At 47.4% G+C, this 22,451-nt stretch overlaps 1 protein-coding gene across 4 annotated transcripts in view; it reads right to left on the bottom strand.

The window, feature by feature from the left end:
- rnf213b (ring finger protein 213b) overlaps positions 1-20,017 on the bottom strand; it is a 183,783-nt gene extending 163,766 nt beyond the window's left edge. Inside the window, exons 1-4 of one of the 4 annotated variants that reach the window (XM_085963799.1) lie at positions 19,841-20,017; positions 18,772-18,894; positions 11,746-11,978; positions 7,094-7,717 (exon numbers count right to left, since the gene is read on the bottom strand). In XM_085963799.1, coding sequence (XP_085819925.1) covers positions 7,094-7,717; positions 11,746-11,978; positions 18,772-18,889 — 975 coding nt within the window. In that variant the 5' untranslated portion in view covers positions 18,890-18,894; positions 19,841-20,017. Of the gene's footprint in view, positions 1-7,093; positions 7,718-11,745; positions 11,979-18,771; positions 18,895-19,242; positions 19,393-19,840 lie in introns of those variants that run through there. The other 3 variants (XM_085963796.1, XM_085963797.1, XM_085963798.1) reach the window with 3 other exon arrangements.
- Positions 20,018-22,451: the final 2,434 nt, after the last annotated feature.

Below are 22,451 nucleotides of genomic sequence, written 5' to 3'. Positions count from 1 at the left end.
CTCTCTCTCGCCACAGTGCATTTGATTACCACAATATACTGTGGAAGAGTGTTTGAAGACCAGGACCTCAAATCCAGCACTAAGCTCATGGTCTACAGAGCAGCAGTGATACCCACCCTGCTGTATGCTTCAGAGACGTGAACCATGTACAGCAGGCACCTCAAAGCACTGGAGAGGTACCACCAAAGCTGCCTCCGCAAGATCCTGCAAATCAATTGGCAGGACAGGCGCACCAACATCAGTGTTCTTGTTCAGGCCAACATCCTCAGCATCGAAGCTTTGACCACGCTCGATCAGCTCCGATGGACGGGTCACATCGTCCGCACGCCCAATACGAAACTCCCAAAACAAGCGCTCTACTCGGAGCTCCGACACGGCAAGAGAGCCCCAGGTGGGCAGAGGAAACGCTTCAAGGACACCCTCAAAGCCTCCTTGAAAAAGTGCAACATCCCCACTGACACCTGGGAATCCCTGGCCCAAGACCGCACAAAGTGGAGGAGAAGTATCCGGGAAGGCGCCGAACACCTCCTCGAGTCTCTTCACTGGGAGCAAGCGGAAGCCAAGCGCAAGTCAACCCACCCGCCCATTCAACCACCGTCTGCCCCACCTGTGACAGAGACTGTAGGTCCCGCATTGGACTCATCAGTCACCTGAGAACTCATTTTTAATGTGGACTGCCTGAGGGAGAGAGAGAGAGCGAGCGCGAGAGAGACAGCCTAGTAAACAACTGACAAACCCATCATAATTAGGTCATAAAAGTAAGGCAGTTTTTGTTATTTATTTTCATTTTAAACATTCTTACACGATGCTCAGATAATGTGCGCTGATGCACTATTATTTAAAATGATCCGAGTTAGTACCAGCCTAAAGGTTTGCACCTGGAATTTGCCACACAAGTTCTCAATCTAAACATCCAGTATTAGAGTAGAGGCCATCAGATTTCCAGGAAAATAGCAGGGAACAATGTTCTTACCGAGAGGTTAACTAGTACTGCTGGGGAGGGTTTAAACTAATTTGGCAGGGGGAGGGGAAACAGAAAATAGCAGAAAGGAGCAGCAATGAGATCAGAGGACAGAGGTATAAACAGCAGTAAAATTAGAAATATCCCAAAAATTGCAAGGAACAGATTGAGTAAAATAGCAAAAGTGACGAAGGAGGTATTAAATTGAATGTACGTCAATGCCCGTAGTGTAACTTAGGATTGGTGAGCTGCAGGGACAAGTTGCCACATGGGATTATGACGTGGTTGCATTAACAGACATGGCTCAAACAAGGGCAGGAATGGGTTCTTAATAGTCCTGATTACCAAGTATTCAGTAATGATAGAGAAGGAAAAAGAGGGTGTGACAGTATTAAGGATGATGTTACAGTTCTAAACAGAAAGGATATACTAGAAGGTTCTAGGACTGAATCTATTTGGCTTGAGTTAAGGAACAGAGGGGGAGTGGTTACATTGCTGGTAGTTTTTTTTTAAATAAATAGAGCTCCAAACAGTGAGGAGGAGATGTGGTAAACCACGTTCACTATCGTTAGCACTGTTCACCACTGTTCGTTATAACTGTATCACTGACCACTATTGTATCACGGTACGAGGTCGCCTCTTGCCACACTGCTATACCTGGGATGACCACTGCCGACTCCGCCTTGGCTCCACCCACCAGGCCAGGTATAAAGGTGAGCGACTGGCTGGTATTCCTCCTGCTTGGATCGGATCACCCACGAGAGTGGGCTGTTATTTAGTCAATAAAAACCTTTAGTCACCTTCGTAACTCTTCGCCTTTTATTGGAGGAATTGATAGGTATATCAATTTTATTGACTAAATTTAATGATGTCCGACAACGAGTCACAACCGGCGGAGGAGCCACCAGCGCAGCTCCCAGGAGCACAGCCACACCAGCCAGCTTGGCTGCGAGCCCTCAGACCGCCGTACCTGGACCTGAACCCACGAGCAGCAAACTCAGCCGCAGACTTTAAACACTGGCTGGTCTGCTTCGAATCATACCTGAGAGAATCCAGCGTCCCTCAGGCATCCAAACTAAGTGTCCTGCAGGCACAACTGAGCCCGAGAGTATACACTCTCATCGAGGACATGACTACCTACGAGACCGCCATCAACCTGCTGAAACAGAAGTACCGGACCCCGGTAAACTACATGTACGCTAGGCACCTCCTAAGATCACGGCCGCAACAGCCAGGAGAATCAGTAGCCGAATTCTCACAGGCGCTATATGCACTCGCCAGGAACTGTGACTTTAAATCGGTGTCGGCAGCCGAAAATACTGAAGATAATATCCGCGACGCATTCCTGAAAGGCCTACGGTCCGAGTACTCACGGCAAAGACTGCTGGAAGCTAAAGACCTCAGCATGGAAAAAGCTGAAGCCCTCGCTATCTCCCTGGAAGTGGCCCACCAAGATCAGGAAGCATTCACCAGGTACTGCTCGCGACCCTGGGACTCGGGCCCGACCCCTACCACAGCACCCTTCCCAGCGCCGCCCCCGGGACCTACCTCTGCGTCGGCGTCCCGGACCCGACCGGCCCCGCCACCCCCGGCACCGGCCCCGACATCGGGCATCCGCGATCGGGCCGCCGGCTGTTTTTTTTGTGGCCAGGAGAAGCACCCGAGGTCGCGCTGCCCAGCCAAGAACTCCATATGTAGAACCTGCCTGAAGAAAGGCCACTTCTCCAAGGCCTGCAGGAGCGGATCCTCAGAGGCCAGCAGTGCCGCATGCGAACTATGGGGGCGGCCATCTTCGTTTAGGGCAACTGAGGCCAGCATCCCCACACATGAGTCATGGGGGCGGCCATCTTTGTTTAGGGCAACTGAGGCCAGCATCCCCACACATGAGTCATGGGGGCGGCCATCTTTGATTAAGGCAACCGACCCCAATAGTGCCTCATGGGGCCCTACCTCGTGGGAGACGCCATTTTACTCACCACGCCCGACCGCCTCGCCCGCAGATGACAACGACTCGCTCAGCTACACACTAGCTTCCGTCACCCTGGACCAAGCCCGCCCGCACCATCTGTCCAAGTCAATGATGGACATCAAAGTGAACGGCCACGCCACGACCTGCCTGTTCGACAGCGGAAGCACGGAGAGCTTCATCCACCCAGACACGGTGAGCCACTACTCCCTCTCTGTCCTACCAACGCGCAGCCGAATCTCGATGGCATCGAGGTCCCACGCCACGGACATCAGCGGCTACTGTGTCGTGACCCTGTCGGTTAAGGGCACGGAGTATAAAAACTTTAAACTCCTCGTCCTCCCCCATCTCTGCGCTGCCGTCCTACTAGGGCTGGACTTCCAATCCCACCTCCAAAGCGTAACCCTAGCATACGGTGGACCCCTCCCCCCACTCACAGTCAACAACCAGCAAACGTTAAACCGCCCACCGCGTAACACCTGCAGCCTCTCCACCCTCAAGGTCCCGCCACCCTCTCTGTTTGCTAACCTTACCCCTGACTGCAAACCCGTCGCTACCAAAAGCAGGCGGTATAGCGCCGGGGACAGAGCCTTCATTAGCTCTGAGGTGCGGCGCCTCCTGAAAGAGGGCATTATCGAGGGGAGCAGCAGCCCCTGGCGTGCCCAGGTCGTAGTCGTAAAGACCGGCGATAAAAACCGCCTGGTCATCGACTACAGCCAGACCATAAACAGATATACCCAGCTGGACGCATACCCCCTCCCCCGCATATCTGACATGGTCAATCAGATTGCACAGTATAAAGTATTCTCGACCATCGACCTGAAGTCGGCCTACCACCAACTCCCTATCCACCCTGAGGACCGCCAGTATACCGCCTTCGAGGCGAATGGGCGCCTATACCACTTCCTTAGGGTCCCCTTCGGTGTCACTAATGGGGTCTCGGTCTTCCAAAGGGAGATGGACCAGATGGTTGACCAGAACGAACTGCAGGCTACATTCCCCTACCTAGATAACGTCACTATCTGCGGCCGCGACCAGCAGGAACATGACGCGAATCTGGAGAAATTCCTCCGTACGGCCCAACGGCTGAACCTCACCTACAATAAGGAGAAATGCGTGTTTAACACCACGCGCCTTGCCATCCTCGGCTGCGTAGTGGAGAACGGAATCATCGGCCCCGACCCAGAAAGAATGCGCCCCCTCATGGAGCTACCCCTCCCCCACTGCCCTAAAGCACTTAGGAGAACCCTGGGGCTTTTCGCCTACTATGCCCAATGGGTACCCAATTACGCGGACAAAGCCAGACCCCTCCTGAAAGCCACTTCCTTCCCCCTCACGGAGGAGGCGTGCGCGGCCTTCTCCCTCATTAAGGGAGACATAGCCAAGGCCACGATGCACGCAGTGGACGAGTCCATCCCCTTTCAGGTGGAGAGCGACGCCTCCGACTTCGCCTTAGCCGCCACCCTAAACCAGGAGGGGAGGCCAGTGGCCTTCTTCTCAAGGACCCTACAGGGCCCCGAGATCCGACATTCGTCGGTCGAGAAAGAGGCCCAGGCGATCGTGGAGGCAGTACGGCGCTGGAGGCACTACCTGGCAGGCAAACGATTTACCCTCCTCACCGACCAGCGTTCGGTGGCTTTCATGTTTAATAACAAGCTGAAGGGCAAAATCAAGAATGACAAGATTTTGAGATGGAGAATCGAGCTCTCCACCTACGATTATGAGATCTTGTACCGGCCAGGCAAGCTGAACGAATCCCCTGATGCCCTTTCACGAATGACATGCGCCAGCGCGCATATCGATAGGCTTCAGACCCTCCACGACCAGCTCTGCCACCCCGGAGTCACCAGACTCTACCATTTCATTAAGGCCCGCAACCTGACCTACTCCATCGAGGAGGTCAGGACCATGACCAGGAACTGCCAGACCTGTGCGGAGTGCAAACCGCACTTCTATAGGCCGGACCGAGCAAGCCTGATCAAGGCCACCCGCCCCTTCGAGCGCCTGAGCATCGACTTTAAGGGGCCCCTCCCGTCCTCTGACCGTAATGTGTACTTCCTCAACATCGTTGATGAGTACTCCCGTTTCCCCTTTGCCTTCCCCTGCCCCGACATGACCAGTAGCACGGTCATTAAGTGCCTGAATGCCCTCTTCGCCTTGTTCGGGTTCCCGAACTATATACACAGCGACCGGGGCTCCTCCTTCATGAGCGAGGAACTCCGGCAATTCCTCCTAGAGAGAGGTATTGCAGCAAGCAGGACCACCAGCTACAACCCCAGAGGTAACGGTCAGGTGGAAAGAGAGAACGCGACGGTATGGAAGGCCGTCCTCTTAGCCTTAAAGTCTAAGGGCCTCCCAACCTCCCGCTGGCAAGAAGTCCTCCCGACAGCGCTGCACTCCATCCGGTCATTACTTTGCACGGCCACTAACACCACCCCCCATGAACGAATGTTCGTTTTCCCCAGGAAGTCGACTACGGGAACCACTCTACCAACCTGGCTGACCGCCCCGGGGCCGGTCTGGCTGCGGAAACACGTGAGGACCCATAAAACGGACCCCCTGGTCGAGAGGGTGAACCTCCTGCACGCCAACCCCCAGTACGCCTACGTGGCGTACCCAGACGGGCGGGAGGACACTGTCTCCCTACGAGACCTCGCACCCTCAGCCGATCCGGAAACACCGCCACCACCCCCCCCAACCTCAGTCCAGGTAGACGGCATGCCGGAACCCCACGAGCCCTCGCCGACCACGCAAACACCAGCATCAACACCGGATAAGGCACCAGCACCGGATAAGGCAACACCACCGCTGCGGCGATCGGAGAGGCTTACGAAGCCTCCGGACAGACTGACCTACCAGAATTGGTAGTACACTTCACCCCGCCGGACTTAATTCTAAACAAGGGGTGAATGTGGTAAACCACGTTCACTATCGTTAGCACTGTTCACCACTGTTCGTTATAACTGTATCACTGACCACTATTGTATCACGGTACGAGGTCGCCTCTTGCCACACTGCTATACCTGGGATGACCACTGCCGACTCCGCCTTGGCTCCACCCACCAGGCCAGGTATAAAGGTGAGCGACTGGCTGGTATTCCTCCTGCTTGGATCGGATCACCCACGAGAGTGGGCTGTTATTTAGTCAATAAAAACCTTTAGTCACCTTCGTAACTCTTCGCCTTTTATTGGAGGAATTGATAGGTATATCAGGAGATAGATGAGCAAATATGTTGGCAAATTTCAACAGCATGTAACAAAAATAGAGTAGTAATATTAGGAGACTTTAATTACCTTAATATAGACTGGGAAAAACATAGTGCTAACGGTAGGGAAGGAGAGGAATTTCTGATATGTGTACAGGAGAACTTTCTCGATCAATATGTCTCCAGTCCAACAAAGAAGCAAGCTGTATTGGATGTGGTTCTGGGAAATGAAGTAGGGCAAGTGGAGGGCTTTACAGTAGATCATCTAGCCAACAGTGACCACAACGTTATTTGGCTTAGAGTAATTATGGAAAGAGACTAGAAAATATCAACGGTTAAAATGCTGAACTGGGAAAGAACTAATGTCTGATTTAAGAAGGGCTGTCGTGGCGGAAGGGGGCTCAGCTCACATAGGCTAGGGAGGCTATTGACTGCTATCTACTGCATCGGCCCGTGCTGGAAAGCCTGTGGCTATCAGGTGATGACAGGATTGGATTTGGCAGTGATGCCTCACCCATTAAGTAACCGCCGATAGTCATTACCCAATATGTTCTTCCATGTTTAGAACGTTTTTACGGATTCATCCAAACTAACACACAAGACAAAACAGTAAGGGGCTGTTCTAGACTCACACAAGAATAGTACATTAGGCAAGGCGCCAGAAGCTAGCCAGGGTCCTTAGGGACGGCGTGCCCTAGCAGGAGTCACAGAGGAAAGGATGAAAAAAAAAGTTTTAAAAATCATCTGGATTTTTAGGTTTCCTGGCTCCATTGACTATCCAACAGAAAATATAACACATCATGCAGAATATCTCCCTTTTCAACATTTGTTCTGGTATGCCAAGTTCCTTACGATAATTTCAAGCTACAGCTATTGATTTGAAACAGTATTCTAATTTTATTAAAAACTGGAATAGTCATAAAAAGTTTGTTTCATATATAAAAGTTAAAGTGAAGTAACCTTAGTGAGTAGAACGTCCTTTTCCTTCTTCAAGTCATATTGCTGGTTACTTTTTTCTTCAGCAGCAGTACTTAAGTCACTGTTAAGTTGCTCACTGTCAGTATCAGCTGATCCAGATTCACCTGCACCATCTTCTCTTCCAGGTTCAGTGTCATTGTACCCACTGCTAGGTTTTTCAGGGGTTAAAACTCCATCATGCATTGCGTTGGCTGATTTGTTGCACTGGTTTGGGTGAAGCAGGTCACTCTCAGTAGTAGACTGGGCGGCACCTTCTTTGTCCTTAGCAGTTACAATGCCACCTTTGGACGGCACGAAGCCTGGATTTACCTGACCTTCGATTGGACTATGATTACCTGAAGCTTCCTCCATACCTGATGACATGGGAGGATGTCCATCGTCTACAGCACCCTGTAGATCAGCAATACCACTAGTAGAGTTTAGGTCACTGGCCCCATCAGTGCCAGCAGAGTAACCACTCGTTTGATTACCAGCTTTATTGCGTTGTTCTGTTTCCGTGTCCTTGTGTTTACTTTCTGAATGCAACTGCTCAAGTGGAGAAGCAGAGGGGGTCTCTTTACATTTATCAGCTGCATTCAGTTTGTTATTTCTCTTCCTTCTCCTTTTCTGTATAAACAGTAGAAAATATCAGAGTCAGAACATGTGAATGATGGCAATGAACACCAATATCAATCTCCTGGACTGCAGGTGCTTTATAGATTTTAAAACTCCATCCTCTTATGTCACACAGTTGCAAAAATTCAATTTTTCCAAGTTAAATATTGTTAGATTAGAAAACTGCACATAAATGAAACATTTTCAAACTATTCATTTTAAGCGAATAACTCGTGTTCAGTGCAGAACTGTTGCCAAGCATGCTTAAAATCTGAACACATTGAAATGAAAGAATGTTTACACTTTGCTCAAAACTTTACTGCACCTTTGATAACTTCAGTAAGAAACAGCAAGAATTAAATTAAATATTTACTCCTCCAATTTGGATAAAAGTTCTAGTAAATAAGCTACTTTTAATTTACTGTGCTTATATTGTCCGTTTAATCCCATTTTATTTGTAAGTAACAAGGCTGAAGGTTTCCAGCACGTTGTGAACACTGGGTTACACGTCAATCAATGGGGCCTGAGCTTTCCTTATACCAGTGAAAAACAGAGGAGGTACTTGTTGCGTTCTAAATTTCAATGCCCAATCTTTCCTTCTTTTCTTTCAGATAAATATAAAAGAAATGGATTTTAGTCATACAAGTATTTAGAAACAAGTATATTTGAAATTTTCAATTTTTCATGTGAAAGATGCTGCTGGGTTTTTAAGAGGGAATCTCAATCAATGCCCTAAAAAGCAGTCCATTTTTTTTTAATATATAAAATTTTTGTTAAAACTTTGAATAACATACAGTAATTGGGAAAACTCAGCAGGAGTAGCTACTGAATTCGACAGCATGATGAAGGCAAATTACCAGTCATTACCATTATATTACTTACTAATATTACTTACTCCCAGGACATGGGCTGGCTCCAGAGTTGAATTGGGGTGTAAGAGGGATGGATACAGAATTGGATCAGGAGCAAATAAGAAGGCTGCAGAGTCAGATTAGGCTGGGAGTGGGCAGTCTAAAGAGAAGATGCAAGCACGTGCTCCAACAGCAAAAAAATGACAGAGGCAGAAAGTCCTGGAATCAGAATTTCATGGACACTTCCCTTCTTGTGGTTTCTGGAATCTGATTGGACCCAAGACCTAACTGATCCCTGCTAACCACATGATGGATAACGCCAAGTGGTTATCACACACCAATCAGAAAACCAGGGTGAACTTTACATTCATTCATGGTGCAAAACGCAAGACTATTAAAGAAAATCAAAGACGCTGGATTACAATACAAGCCACTCCAGCACAGTAGTTGTTTTCTTGCCAATTGTTATCCCCTTTCAAGGTGTTGATTCCTCGTGGGTGTACCATTCTACTGCTGTTAGTTACCTTGCCCAAGTGCCCATTATTCATGTGTGAGCCTCAACAGTGAGAGGAGATGTGCTATTCAACATTGGGGAAGCATTACAGCCTAAACGGATTCTGTCCTCGCCTACAGCCAAACTTGTTTCCAACCGAGATTTCTGGATAGCAATCAGCAGCAGGAGCCTCGGCCAATTTCCCCCTCCCTAACCGTGGGCATGGAAACAAACTGTAGAGTCCCAATTGCTTTCCCAGCTCAGATCAGCTAACTCAGCAGAGACCAGGCATTAAACGGATAAACCTACTGAGCCATTGGGGAAACATTAGTAAAATCATTTTAATGCCTTAACAACATACCATTTTTAATGCATAACTACAGAAATGATCTTTATCTTGGGAAAACTATGTAGAAACAGAACACCTCATTGCTGAAAATGTTCAGATAGACCAAGATAACAGGCTACGATGCCCCCTTTGGAAAATAGTTACGCTGACCAGAATATGAAAGAACTTTCAGTAAAAAAAAATTCAAAATATTAGTTTGTGAATAGAGGATTAAGATGGTAGTGAGGAACACAAATTCAACGTTACAGAATGGAACAATGCGGCTTGCTCCTCAACTCCCGAGTTCCTGATCTTGTTTACTAAGATTGCTTCATGATGCAATTTTACATCATGATACAAACATATGTTGAACCAGTTTAGCAGCACAACTGTGGAATTTCCCGGTCTGCAGTTGAAATCAAGGTACATGAACGTCATGCTGGAGGCTTGGGTGTTCACTGTTTTTATATTTAGAGCATGGTTCACTTTAGAATCATAGGGGGAGAAATTGGGTGAGTAGCGCCACTTGTTAGCGCCTAAAGAGGCAGGCAGTGGCTGTAGCGCCACTGGCTGCGCCTCCCGCGATATTGAGTTGGGGCGATAATGGTGGCGTTAGTCTTTTGCGCTGCGCCGCCACCGATGACGTCATCGGTGTGCGCAGCGCCCCATTCGCGATATTTGGTAGCGAATGTCGCAGTTGCGCCATTCGCTACCCGCGCCCGGTTCACGGGGCCTTACTGTGCCGACAGCGGCGCAAGTTAAGGTGGAGGTGCGGGGCGGCCGCCGCCTGCCAGCACCTCCATCCCCGGCCTCCTAACCCCGCCCCCCCCCACGGCATTGCCGGCTGTTTCCCCGAGAGCCCGGCACTTCTCCTTGGTGCCGGACTCGTTTGCCAGCACTCGCAACCGGGGTTCGCGCTGTTGCAGGCACCTCCCCCTTAACAGTGGGAGGAAGGCCTGCAGTACCGCAGCGTGCCGCTGCGGCACGTTGCGCTGCGATATTCAGTTTCAGCGCCCTAAGAGGGACGCGGAGCGCCTCGAGCCTCGCCCCGTGTCCCTCGAGGGGCAATGAAACTGAATATCTGATGATCGCTAAAGCCTCGAACGCTGCGCTAAATCCTGCGCTCAGGCGACTTTTGCGCCACTTTGGCGCCCCAACCCAATTTCTAGGCCATAGAATCTCACAGCACAGAAGGAAGCCACTCGGCCCATCATGCCTGCTCTTTGAAAGTATGGTAGCAATTCATCCCATCCCAGTATCAATTAGTCCCCCACTCTTTCCCCATAGCCCTACAATTCTTTCCTTTTCAAATATATATCCAATTACCTTTTGAAAGTTACTACTGAATTTGCTTACAACAACAACAACCAGCAATTATGTCGCACCTTTAACGTAATAAAACATCTCAAGGCATTTCACAGGAGCGTTATCAAACAAAATTTGACACCGAGCCACCGTGAGGTGAAATTAGGGCAGAAAGAGGTAGGTTTTATGGAGCGTCTTAAAAGGAGGAAAGAGAGGTAGAGAGGCGGAGAGACTTTGGGAGGGAATTCCAGAGCTTAGGACCTAGACAGCTGAAGGCACAGCCACCAATGGCAGAGTGATTATAATCGGGGATGTGCAAAAGGCCAGAATTGAAAGAGCACTGGTATCTCAGAGGGTTGTTGGGCTGGAGGAGGTTACAGAGATTGGAAGGGGCAAGACCATGGAGGGATTTGAAAACAAGGAAAAGAATCTTAAAAATCGAGGTGTTGCTCAACCGGGAGCCAATGTAGGTCAGCGAGCACAGGGGTGATGGGTGAGCGGGACTTGGTGCAAGTCAGGACACGGGCAGCAGAGTTTTGGAAGAGCTCAAGTTTATGGAGGGTAGAAGATGGGAGGCCGGCCAGGAGTGCGTTGGAATGGTCAAGTCTGGAGGTAACAAAGGCATGGATGAGGGTTCCAGCAGCAGATGAGCTGAGGCAGGGGCGCAGTGCATTCCAGATCATCACAACTCGCTGCGTGAAAAAGAATCTCATCTCCCCTCTGGTTCTTTTGCCAATTATCTTAAATGTGTCCTCTGGTTACCGACCCACCTGCCAGTGGAAACAGTTTCTCCCTATCTAATCTAATCAAAACCGCTCAGAATTTTAAACACCTATTAAATCTCCCCTTAACCTTCTCTGCTGTAAGGAATACAATCCCAGCTTTGCTAGTGTCTCCACACAACTGAAGTCCCTCATCCCTGGTGTCATACTGATGACTCCAGTGTCTGCAGGGTGTACTTGGCACCTTAAAAGCCTTTAGAATTAGGGGAAATGTTATTTAGTACATTATCCTAGAATATTACTTCAGAAATTGTGAATTTAATTGTGTTTAACCAGCTTACCTTTTTATTTAAGTTTTCATTTTGTGGATGCTCAGAAGTTTCATTTTCCTTTCCTAACATGGTCCCCAGGACTGGGATTTTGCCACAGCGCCTCTTACAAGGAGGAGCCTCTGGTTCCCGTGAGGACTCTTCACTTTCAGTAGTTGTCTCGGAGGTGGAAGGTACTTCCAGGCTTACATCCATTGACGTTAATAAATCTGGAGCTTCTGCTTCAGTCTTCCCACTAATCAGGGCTTTAGGTGAATAAATCAAAAACAATTAAACGGAGTAAACCCAAGCCACAAAGAAAACAAGATCTAAAATAGAACTTACACACATGGTAAACAATTCGTTGAACATTTCCAGAAATTTTGCAATTAGGAATTTTATTATAAACTTTAAAACTATATACACAACCACCAAATACAATTTGAATATTTGTCACAACCACAGCAGGATATAACTTCTATTTCTAACACACCACCTTTGCTATAGTAATAAAGCAGAGATAGCCTGCCATTTGTTTGTGCCTAATTGCAACTTCCTTCTCAAGTTTCCAAATAATTTGTTTTATTCAGGTTAAAGGCTATAAATCTTGCTGTGTGTTGTGCCAAGCCTGTTCAGGATTTTTCTTAAAATGAGGCCTCTGCCCGCCACAAACTATAACTCATGCAGAATCACAGCCTGCACCTTCACAAATCTCGCACTTTGGTCATACCCGTCTATTTCCCCCTTCTCTGAAGATCTTCACTAGAAAAGAAAAGACTGAGGAGTGACCTGAGGTCTTTAAAATTATGAAGGTTTGATAGGGTAGGTGCAGAGGAGGGTAGGTGCAGAGGAGGGTAGGTGCAGAGGAGGGTAGGTGCAGAGGAGGGTAGGTGCAGAGGAGGGTAGGTGCCGAGGAGGGTAGGTGCCGAGGAGGGTAGGTGCCGAGGAGGGTAGGTGCCGAGGAGGGTAGGTGCCGAGGAGGGTAGGTGTAGAGAAGACGTTTCCACTTGTGGGGAATCCAAAACTACGGGTCATAAATATAAGATAGTCACTGATAAATCCAACAGGGAACTCGGGAGAACCTCGTTTACTCAAGAGAGTGGCGAGAATGTGGGACACGCTACCACATGGAGTAGTTGAGGCGACTAGCATTGATGCATTAAGGGGAAGCTAGATAAGCACATGATGAAGAAAGGACTAGACAGTTATGCTGATATAAAAAGAGAGAGATGGGAGGAGGCTGGTGTGGAGCATAAATATCATCATGGACCAGTTGGGCCGAATGGCCTGTTCCTGTGCTGTAAATTTCTAGGTAATACTATGTAATTCCCAACAATAATCCCCGTTCCCTAACCAAGATCTCTACCAATGTCACTCTAATGGGCACAAGGATATTAAAAGTGGCTTGGGAGAAGGAAGGACTTTCATTTATGTAGAGTCTTATCGTGTCTGTGAGGGCCTGAGAAAAAACAAAGGGGCAAGGAGAAAAGAACAAGCAACAGATCTTGAACAAAGATAGTGGAGAACAAGTTAAAAAAACACCAAGCAGGGAAAGTGTAAAACAGGGGAATCTTACCTGGAGAGAGCTGCTGCAGCTACCTCTTCTGATCCACAACAGGATCATAAGTTGTGGCTCGGAGAACCACATCATGCAATCTATTCCAGATAAAGAGTAATGCCACAGCTCAACTGAGCTTGGAGGGTCAACTAGGAGGACTGACTTAGCACCGTTAAAGAAAATAGGAAAAATGTGATAGGGACTGAGGTCAGAACATGTAGAGTCAGGGGACAAGTAGCAGAATGGATAGCGAGCTGGCTACAAAACAGAAATCAGAGAGTAGGGGTTAAAGGTTGTTACTCAGACTGGCAAAAGGTGGGAAGTGGTGTTGCACAAGGATTGGTGCTGGGACCACTGTTGTTCACCATTTACATAAACTATTTGGACTCGAGAATCAGAAGTACAATTTCAAAATTTGCGGATGACACTAAATTGGGGGGTGCAGAGGAGGACTGTGACATAATACAGGAAGACATTAATAAACTTGCAGAATTGGTGTGTAATTGGAAAATGAACTTCAATATAGGCAAGTGTGAGGTGGTACATTTTGGTAGAAAGGCGGCGGCGGCCACATACTCGTGGATAATGGCCCATATTTTCCGATCGCAGGCTTCCCGCGGGCGGAGGCCTGCGATCTGGAAAAATCTACGCCCTTACCAGAGAGCTCCCGGGACGCACATGCTTCCGATCCTGGGCCTCACCAAACTCCAAGTGCGCAGGGCCCACAGATCCCAGGGGCGCATGTAGTTCACAGCGTCCCTGGGATCACGTGGGCCATGGGGAGCCAATCACAGAAGGGAATCTCCCTTCATACACTTGACAGGAAGACCTGTCAAATATATGAATGGAGATCACCCCCAAAACATTTTAAAAAAAATTATTTAAAGTTTTACTAAGTATTTTTAAATGATAAATCAGTGAAAACATTTTTTTTTTTTTACTTTTTTCAACTCTCATCCTGGTAAAAGCAGGCCTTATGCCTAAGAATTGTAAGGGTTTTCTGCGGGCGGAGGGTCTCCAAAAAGCGTAACTCTCCGCCCGCAGAGGTCCTTCTCCAGGGCAGCCGGAGGATCTGTCGAGAGCTTTCTTGACAGATCGGAAATGCTGGTTTTCAGCGCATGCGCAGTGCTAGCCTGAAACCGGCATTTCCGATGTCCCTACGGTGGGTACACAGCGCGTACCCACCCGTGGGGATCGGAATATCTGGGCCAATGTGTCTAAATAGGGTAGAGGATCAGAGGGCTCTGGGAGTACAGATACACAAATCACAAAGTAACGACGCAGTTTAATAAGGCCATGAAAAAGCAAACGAAGCACTGGGGTTCACATCTAGAGGGATAGAATTGAAAAGCAGAGAGGTTATGTTAAACTTGTATAGAACATTGGTTAGATCACACCTGGAGTGCTGTGAACAGTTCTGGTATCCATATTATAAAGGAGGACCTAGGAGGCACTGCAGAAGGTGCAAAAAGGATTTACGTACTAGAATGATACCAGAACTGTGAGGTTATGCCTATTAGGAATGGTTAAACAGGCTGGTGCTCTTTTCTCTGGAAAAGAGAAGACTGAGGGGTGAGCTGATAGAGGTCTTTAAGATTATGAAAGGGTTTGATAGGGTAGACGTAGAGAAGATGTTTCCAACTGCGGGGGAGACCAGAACTAGGGGCCATAAATATAAGATAGTCACTAATAAATCCCAAAGAGTGGCTAGAATGTGGAACTTGCTACTTCAAGGAGTAGTTGAGGCAACTAGCAGAGATGCATTTAAGGGGAAGCTAGACAAACACACGAGGGAGAAAGGAATAGAAGGATATATTTATTAATGGGGTTAGTTGAAGAAGCGTGGGAAAAGGCTCATGTGGAGCATAAACAGTGGCATAGATCTGTTGGGCCCAGTAGCATGTTTCTGTGCTGTAACTACTATGTAACGATGTAAAAAGTGTGACAGAATGAAGTGTTACAGGAGCATCAGAATAACAGGAAGTGAGTACATTCGCACACTTTTATTATGTATTAGTAAACTGCTCTTGGCATTGCCCCAGCCAATTGATGAAGTGAAGCTTTTTCTATATCCAAGATGGAAACTAAGGCCGCGATTTTACCAGCGCTCAGAGGGTGGGTTTGGAGGCGGGTCAGGGGTTAAAGTCATTTTGATTGGCGACGGGTTCGGAACCCGCTGTCATCCCACCTCCACACAACCTTCCCAAGTGTCGGGTCCCCGATTTGCGAATGGACCCGACACCTAGTGGCAGGAAACGGATTAAAGGCAATTAACTGCCTATTAACAGGTACTTGTGAGCAATTTTCAGGGTCTTTTTTTGATTTTCCAGCTTCTGGGTCGGGTTTTACGACACACGGACCACAAGCCAGGTAAGTGCGGTGTGTTGAGAGTCTGGTCTGATGTTTGTGAAAAGATGACAGCTGCAGAAGTGGTGTCAAGGATGCCATGTTGCACATGGTGAGTTTCAGAGCAAAGGAAATATTGGTTACTGCATTTTTAAGACATATACAGATTTCTTTAGCTTACAAGTTTTTAAATCCAACTGCATGTCCAGTGCCACCTCATTGGAACAAGCTCTCTCACCAGTGACAGATCACTTCTGTCATCTCACCTGCAGCTGCCATCTATTCCAGCAACATCGGAGCCAATGAAACAATCAGACCTTGGTCCTCCGAATCCTTCCACAATCATCCCCAACACCAACATCACCAGGCACACCAACATCACTAACCTTCGCCGCCGTCACCTGATGCTGCACTAGACACAGGGCATCAGCCCCTGACAACATTGCTGGCCAGGAGACCAGTGATGGCATCACCATAATTTACTTCACTTGATACTGTAAACCCTGGCTGTCACATGATGCGCCAGGCTGACACCATCCCACACCAGCACCATGAAGCATCCCTTAAATGTCCAAGTCATTCCACGCGCACACATCACTATAGCCGGGGTGGGGGGGGGAGGGGGAAGTTATGACTGAACAATCACAGGAACTCAGTAAGACACTTCTCAATGTGCGCTCAGATCTGTCCAATAAGGGGCACTTTTTGAAAAACAGATTTCACTGTATGACAACACATTACTAGAAACTTCATATGGACCTTGGCTAAACCTCTCAAGTGCCCACCATTGTGTGTTGTTAGTTGGTATGCTTGCAGTAGAATGAGGGTGAGTGTGAGGGGTGGCGAGTGAGATGGGGAAGTGATAAAGTAGATAGAGGGGGTTGGGTGGAGGTGCAAGGTAAGTTGGTGTCCTGGGGAGGTCTCTTCCGCCCTTGGAAGGGAAGAGAACCTCCCTGCGTACAGTGACTCCCTCCATAAGCATATGGAGGGAGTCATTGGAGAGCCTCGGTGCAAGAGTTCACATTTGTGCAGTGATTGTCAGTGTTTTCAGCACCTCAATGCTGTCAAACACTGAAAAACACTGAAAAACCAACTGTCAAAATAAAATTGTGCATGGTCCCTTTAAGGAAACCGGCAGATGACGTGTCATCAAATGATGTCATCAGACCAGTTTCCTGTTAATTGGCCGGTAAGTCACGTCTGCAGTGTGGAGGCAGCTGGGGCGGGACTGGAACCCGGAAACCAGCTGACCCGCCCCATCCCGACACTGCTGAGAAAATCGCAGCCTTAGTTACGACAAATAATTCAGTAACTTGTTCTATAACAAGTGGCTAGTGGCTAGGGCCCTGCAACTACAGTGTGATAGGTGACACAACAAAATTGAATGGGAAATGTTGACAACAATTTACAATGGTAAATGTTGACATTAAGTTTACCCAAAGAGGGGCTGAATGGCTAACCTTTATTCCTATCATGACAACAATAAACAAGGCTTGTGGACAGGACAAGTGTGCCAAGACAAGCTTAACTTTAAGATTAAGATGCTGGCTAGCACCAGTTCTTATGGCTACCAGAGCTGTTCCTTGTCCTTGACCTTGGTTTGATGTGCCAATTGAGCAAAGAAGACTTTGTTTTATTAATTTTAGAACGGAGACCGTCAAGAGACAATTAAGCAAACAAGATAGTGTAGTACAAATCTGCATTTTCTGGCAGCACTGAACTTGCTGTGAATTTTGACATATAGAACAGCACAGAAACAGGCCATTCAGCCCAACTAGTCCATGCCGGCGTTCCACATTCCTTCATTTAAAGCATGCCAGGGGTTCTGATTTCCACTTATTTGCAGTTTTTTGCTTATTTGCAAAATAGGACATCATAGTTCTTCGCAGGTGGACTGTAGGAAAAGGACCGAACTGTAAGAAAAGGGGGAAGCGAGACTAAAGCTCTGAGAATCTGTATCAAAAGCGTGCACTGGAAGAAGACTTATGACGCAGGAGACTTTCTAGCTTCACTGATGAAGGAGCAGAATGTAGCTTCAACACTCCTGGCAGCTTAGTGCACTTGTGCTGTTCTGAATGCAATTTATTTGTCAAAAATCACTATAAATAGACCTAGCAACTATGAACTAAATGAATGTCTGAATTGTAACTACTTTATTTAATTCGTAAGAACTCAATTTTCTTTTATATCTCATCATCCTTGGTCGTCGCTGGGTCAAAATCCTGGAACTCCCTACCTAACGGCACTGTGGGAGTACCTTCACCACACAGACTGCAGCGGTTCAAGGCGGCGGCTCACCATACGCTGGCTCATCCCGTGGATGAGTAAAACAATGGTTTTTTAAACTCTTTTTCACTCTAGTTTCTTTTTTAAGAAGGGAAGTTCCTCATCTCAGACCTCGTCTCGTAGTGAGCACCCATCCCCTATTTCCCCAGAGTGTGCTTTCACTTGCCCAGATGTCTAAGTAAATTCACAGCATACCCAGAGATTGAACAGGGCTTACTTACTGCTTGCCTTCACATGATCATTTTTGAATTCAGGAGGCACTACACTAGCCTATGGTCTAGGCATTAACTGTCAAATTAATGAAAATTAATTTCATTAGTATGAAAAGTGAATGGTAGCAATGTCACAATTTAGAATCGGCAGTAGTTATTAAACTTAACTATCTCAATAGAAAATAAACTAGTTGTGACTGTTGTGCTAAACTATATAATAATGTATAGAATATACTTAAGTAGTATTTTTGTCCCTTTTCTCACCATCCAAAGCAGCTAACTTGTCTAACTCTCTCCAAAGGTTTTCAGACTCTCCAATTTGAACCAGACAAGAGATATTTTCCAAAAATGAAACAATAGGACCAAGCCAATTGAAAGAGTATGTAAACTTCACAGCATCAATCAAATATTGATTCAAACCAATCCCAAAAGATTAATATTTGAAATTAATGGGTTAATGCCTCCAGGGGACTCTTTATTCAGAACTATTATCTCAAAATAAACTAGGGCACTTGTGCTGTGTGGGCAAAGCAGGAGTTTAACCCCTTATGCACTGTAACAAAATTAAAGATGCCAATGCCAATCTACAATTTAGACATTCTTGCCACAGTCTTTCCCAACAGCAATCAATCAAATGGTTCACTTCCCAATCCTCACCGCTCTCCACAATGTTTTCTATCAGTCTGATCCCGCATTCGCTGCAGAATTTGGGCGATTTCTCTTTGGCAACGTGGCCACAACGGTGGCATTTCATCTTCACCCGCTCGGTGTCCATTTCCTCTGTCGGGTGCAAGAGCAAAGAGTGAAAGTTAACAAGGCTCCAGCAGCATCCCTACTCACAGCGGCCTTTAGGAGGCGGACTTTTCCCACAATTACATTGCTTGCATTCCGATTTTTGTTTCCCCTCCTCTCTCTCTCTCTCCTCTCCAACAGGTTACCAGAGTTGATCCGGTCTTTGTTTACTAAGCTTGGCCTCTGCATTAAAATGCATGCACACTCTTGTGCCTGTATTTGGGGGGGGCGGGTTTTGCTGCCCCTCATGAAACTATTGCAGTCAGTCAGGGCTGGGCTGAGCTGCGTCAGACCGCCCGCCCCAACCGTCTCCCCGGCCCTCCCCTCACCACTCACCGCCATCAATCCCGGGCCACCACCGGCAGGCCTGACATCGGACAAGAGCCCTCGACTGAGAACCCACCCCAAACACACAACAACAACAACCACCACCACCAAAAGAAAAGGCGATGAGTAAGATGCCGGGTAACGGAGGAGGAGGTGGAGGAACGGGAACGCGCACGCAACGCGCGCCAAACCCGGTGCGGTGGGCTCGAGCGCCATGGTGCACGCGCACGCTCGCGCGCGGACAAACCTGCGTGGCGCGATCCCGATCCGGGCAGAGTGATGCGCATGCGTAGATCCCCGGGCTCGGATCGGGCAGAGTGATGCGCATGCGTAGACCCCCGGGCTCGGATCGGGCAGAGTGATGCGCATGCGTAGATCCCGGGCTCGGTTCGGTGCACGCGCGGTCACAGACCCCCCACCCCGCGCGCGCGCGCGCGCACTCACTGTTCAGGTTCCCACCAGCACAGGTTGCAATTTGCTCTGTCAATTAAATCGCTACGCCTGCGGTGCACCAACTTTTTACACCCTAAACTCGGCGACTAAAAACATTCAAGCAAAAAAAAAAATTTGCATGAAAAAATTTTTTTTTTTTTAAATGTAAACCCACCTGCCCGAGCAGCCTCACGCCGGCTGCTTAGCAGCCGTCTCTCGCCAGTTTCGTTTTTAAGAGTTTTTACAACATTTGCACTGTCTTTGCAAAAAAACTCTCAATCCCTGAGCGAGTTCTGAACGGATCTACCGCTCGCTGCATATCCGGCCGCTGACTGACTGCAGGAGAGCTGATGGGTTTCGTTTCTCCAGTAAATGCTGAAATATACTTTCAATTTCGACTTTCGGGACGTCACCTCCTAATCGACACCATTATTGCAGTGTAGAAATTCCAGGAAATGATGGTGTACTCTTTTAATTGGGTGCTTAAACAAATTGTCTGTAAATTAATAAAACTTTAAAGAAAACTTAACAAATTAAATTAAAATTTGGAAATGATGGTGTGAGTGACTTCTGCTTTGAACTACACCACGCCATAATTTGGACTTTTGTGCTGCTGCACAGACCAATGAAAAAGAAAGAGACTTGCATTTATATAGCGCCTTTCACAACCACCAGACATCCCATAGCGTTTTACAGCCTATAAAGTACATTTTGAAGCGTAGTCAGCATTGTAATATAGGAAACACGGCAGCCAGTCTCCACACAGCAAGCTCCCGCAAACAGCAATGTGATAATGACCAGATAATCTGCTTCAGTGATGTTGATTGAGGGATAACTATTGGCCAGGACACCGGGGATAACTCCCATGCTCTTCTTAAAAATAGTGCCGTTGGATCTTTTACGTCTGCCTCAGAGAGCAAACGGGGTCTCGGTTTAACGTCTCACCCGAAAGATGGCACCTCTGACAGTGCAGCACTGCCTCAGTCAACCTAGATTTTGTGCTCAAGTCGTTGGGAGTGGGACTTGAACCCTCTGACTCAAAGGCAAGAGTGCTACCACTGAGCCATGAAGAGATTGCAAAGTCTCTGAAGAATGGATTCAGTCAATACTTTTTTTTGTGGACTTTATGGGATTTTTCTGAGGGCATTTTCCCTGTTATGGGATCGCCCTGTGCAGATACGTGAAAGACTGGTTTTGTTAAAACTCCAGAGAACACATGGCAGTTGGCTGTGACAAAAGAACTCATCCAGTATGTATGGGTTCGCCCGACAGTCCTGGAAAAAGGAAGTGGGCCATTGAAATTGATTAGAAAAATCACTCTAATATGCAAAGCACTTCTCACCTCCATCTCAGAAGAGAAGCAGCACAATGAACCCACTAGCTCACCCAGCAAAGACCAAAAGATATGTACGATAGCAAAATACTGCAGATGTTGGAAATCCGAAATAACAACAGAAAATGCTGGAAAAACTCAGCAGGTAAACTCAAGGAACAGCACCTCATCTTCCGATTAGGCAGTCTGCAGCCTTCCGGACTCAATATCGAGTTCAACAATTTCAGATCATAAGCTCGGCCCCCATTTCATTTTCTCTTGTAATTGTTCCACTCCTTTCCCCTCCCCCCTTTCCTTTTTGTTTCTCTCTCACACCTGGCAGCTATCTTTTGCCCTGCCAGTACACTTTACACCTAATCCCAGCCTATTACCATCTCGTCTAGCTTCTAATCTCTTTTACTTCTTTTGTTTCTTTTATTCTTTTGTCCGATCGCAGCCCTGCCTTCGATCTAGTTTCTTTTCTTTCCAGTTTTGAAGAAGGGTCCAACCCAAAACGTCAACTCAAATTTCTCTCCACGGATGTTGCCTGACCTGCTGAGTTTTTCCAGCATTTTCTGTTGTTATACCAAAAGATATGTCCCAGACTTAGGGCCATTAATCGAATACGCATGGGTCCGAAGATGACCCATCACTGATTAAGCACCGGAGTGCTTAGAATTTCTCCCAACACAAAGACCGAAAGATGTCCCAGACTTAGGGCCATTAACCCAATACGCATGGATCTGAGGATGACTCATCACAGATTTAGCACCGGAGTGCTCAGAAGCAAATGGATTTTTAAGATTGGTGGGAAAAGACAGGCAGACTATCTATAAAGACAGATTCTTTTCCACCATTCTCTCTCTCTCGCTCCTGCTCCAACAAGACAAGAAGTACCAGAGAAAGCCGATGAGCAGAGCAATCGAAACCGGGGTAAACATAGTCTCTCAGAAGTGAAGTTTTTGGGCTATTCCGAGGGGGCAGGGGGAGCTTCGTTTGGTTCAGCCAGGCGAAAGGGGTTTATGCGACTGGGTAATTCATTGGTAGGGGTGGAATCAGCGTCCACCATAGCTGTTTTTAAGAGAATTACTGCTTGTTATAGTCTCCAGTTTTTACTGTATGTATGTTGATTGTAATCTGGATTTTTATTCTCCACAGGGATTGTGATTTCGTTTAGTGGTGCATGTTTTAGCCAGTGTATGTTAGATCAAATAAATACAAGTTTGATTTTTCACCGAAACATTCCTGTCCGTGACTTATTTCATTTACACTCTGAATAATAATTCCCAGGTATAGAACTTCCGTAAGGCGGGGGCGATTCGAACCGTCCATCTAGCAATTGGGCTAGGATCAAAAACCGTTTACATCTCCTGGCGACCAGCGGCAGGATCTGGGTTAAAGGATCTGGGTTAATGGAGTGTAAGAACCGCCTACAGCCACGGCTGACATGTGACCACTGGGGCACACGTAGAAT

The sequence above is a fragment of the Somniosus microcephalus genome, chromosome 21 (assembly GCF_052327205.1).
Source record: "Somniosus microcephalus isolate GS21.2 chromosome 21, FLI_Smic_1.0, whole genome shotgun sequence".
NCBI classification, from domain to species: domain Eukaryota; kingdom Metazoa; phylum Chordata; class Chondrichthyes; order Squaliformes; family Somniosidae; genus Somniosus; species Somniosus microcephalus.
This window is presented reverse-complemented; position numbering and strand designations above follow the sequence as displayed.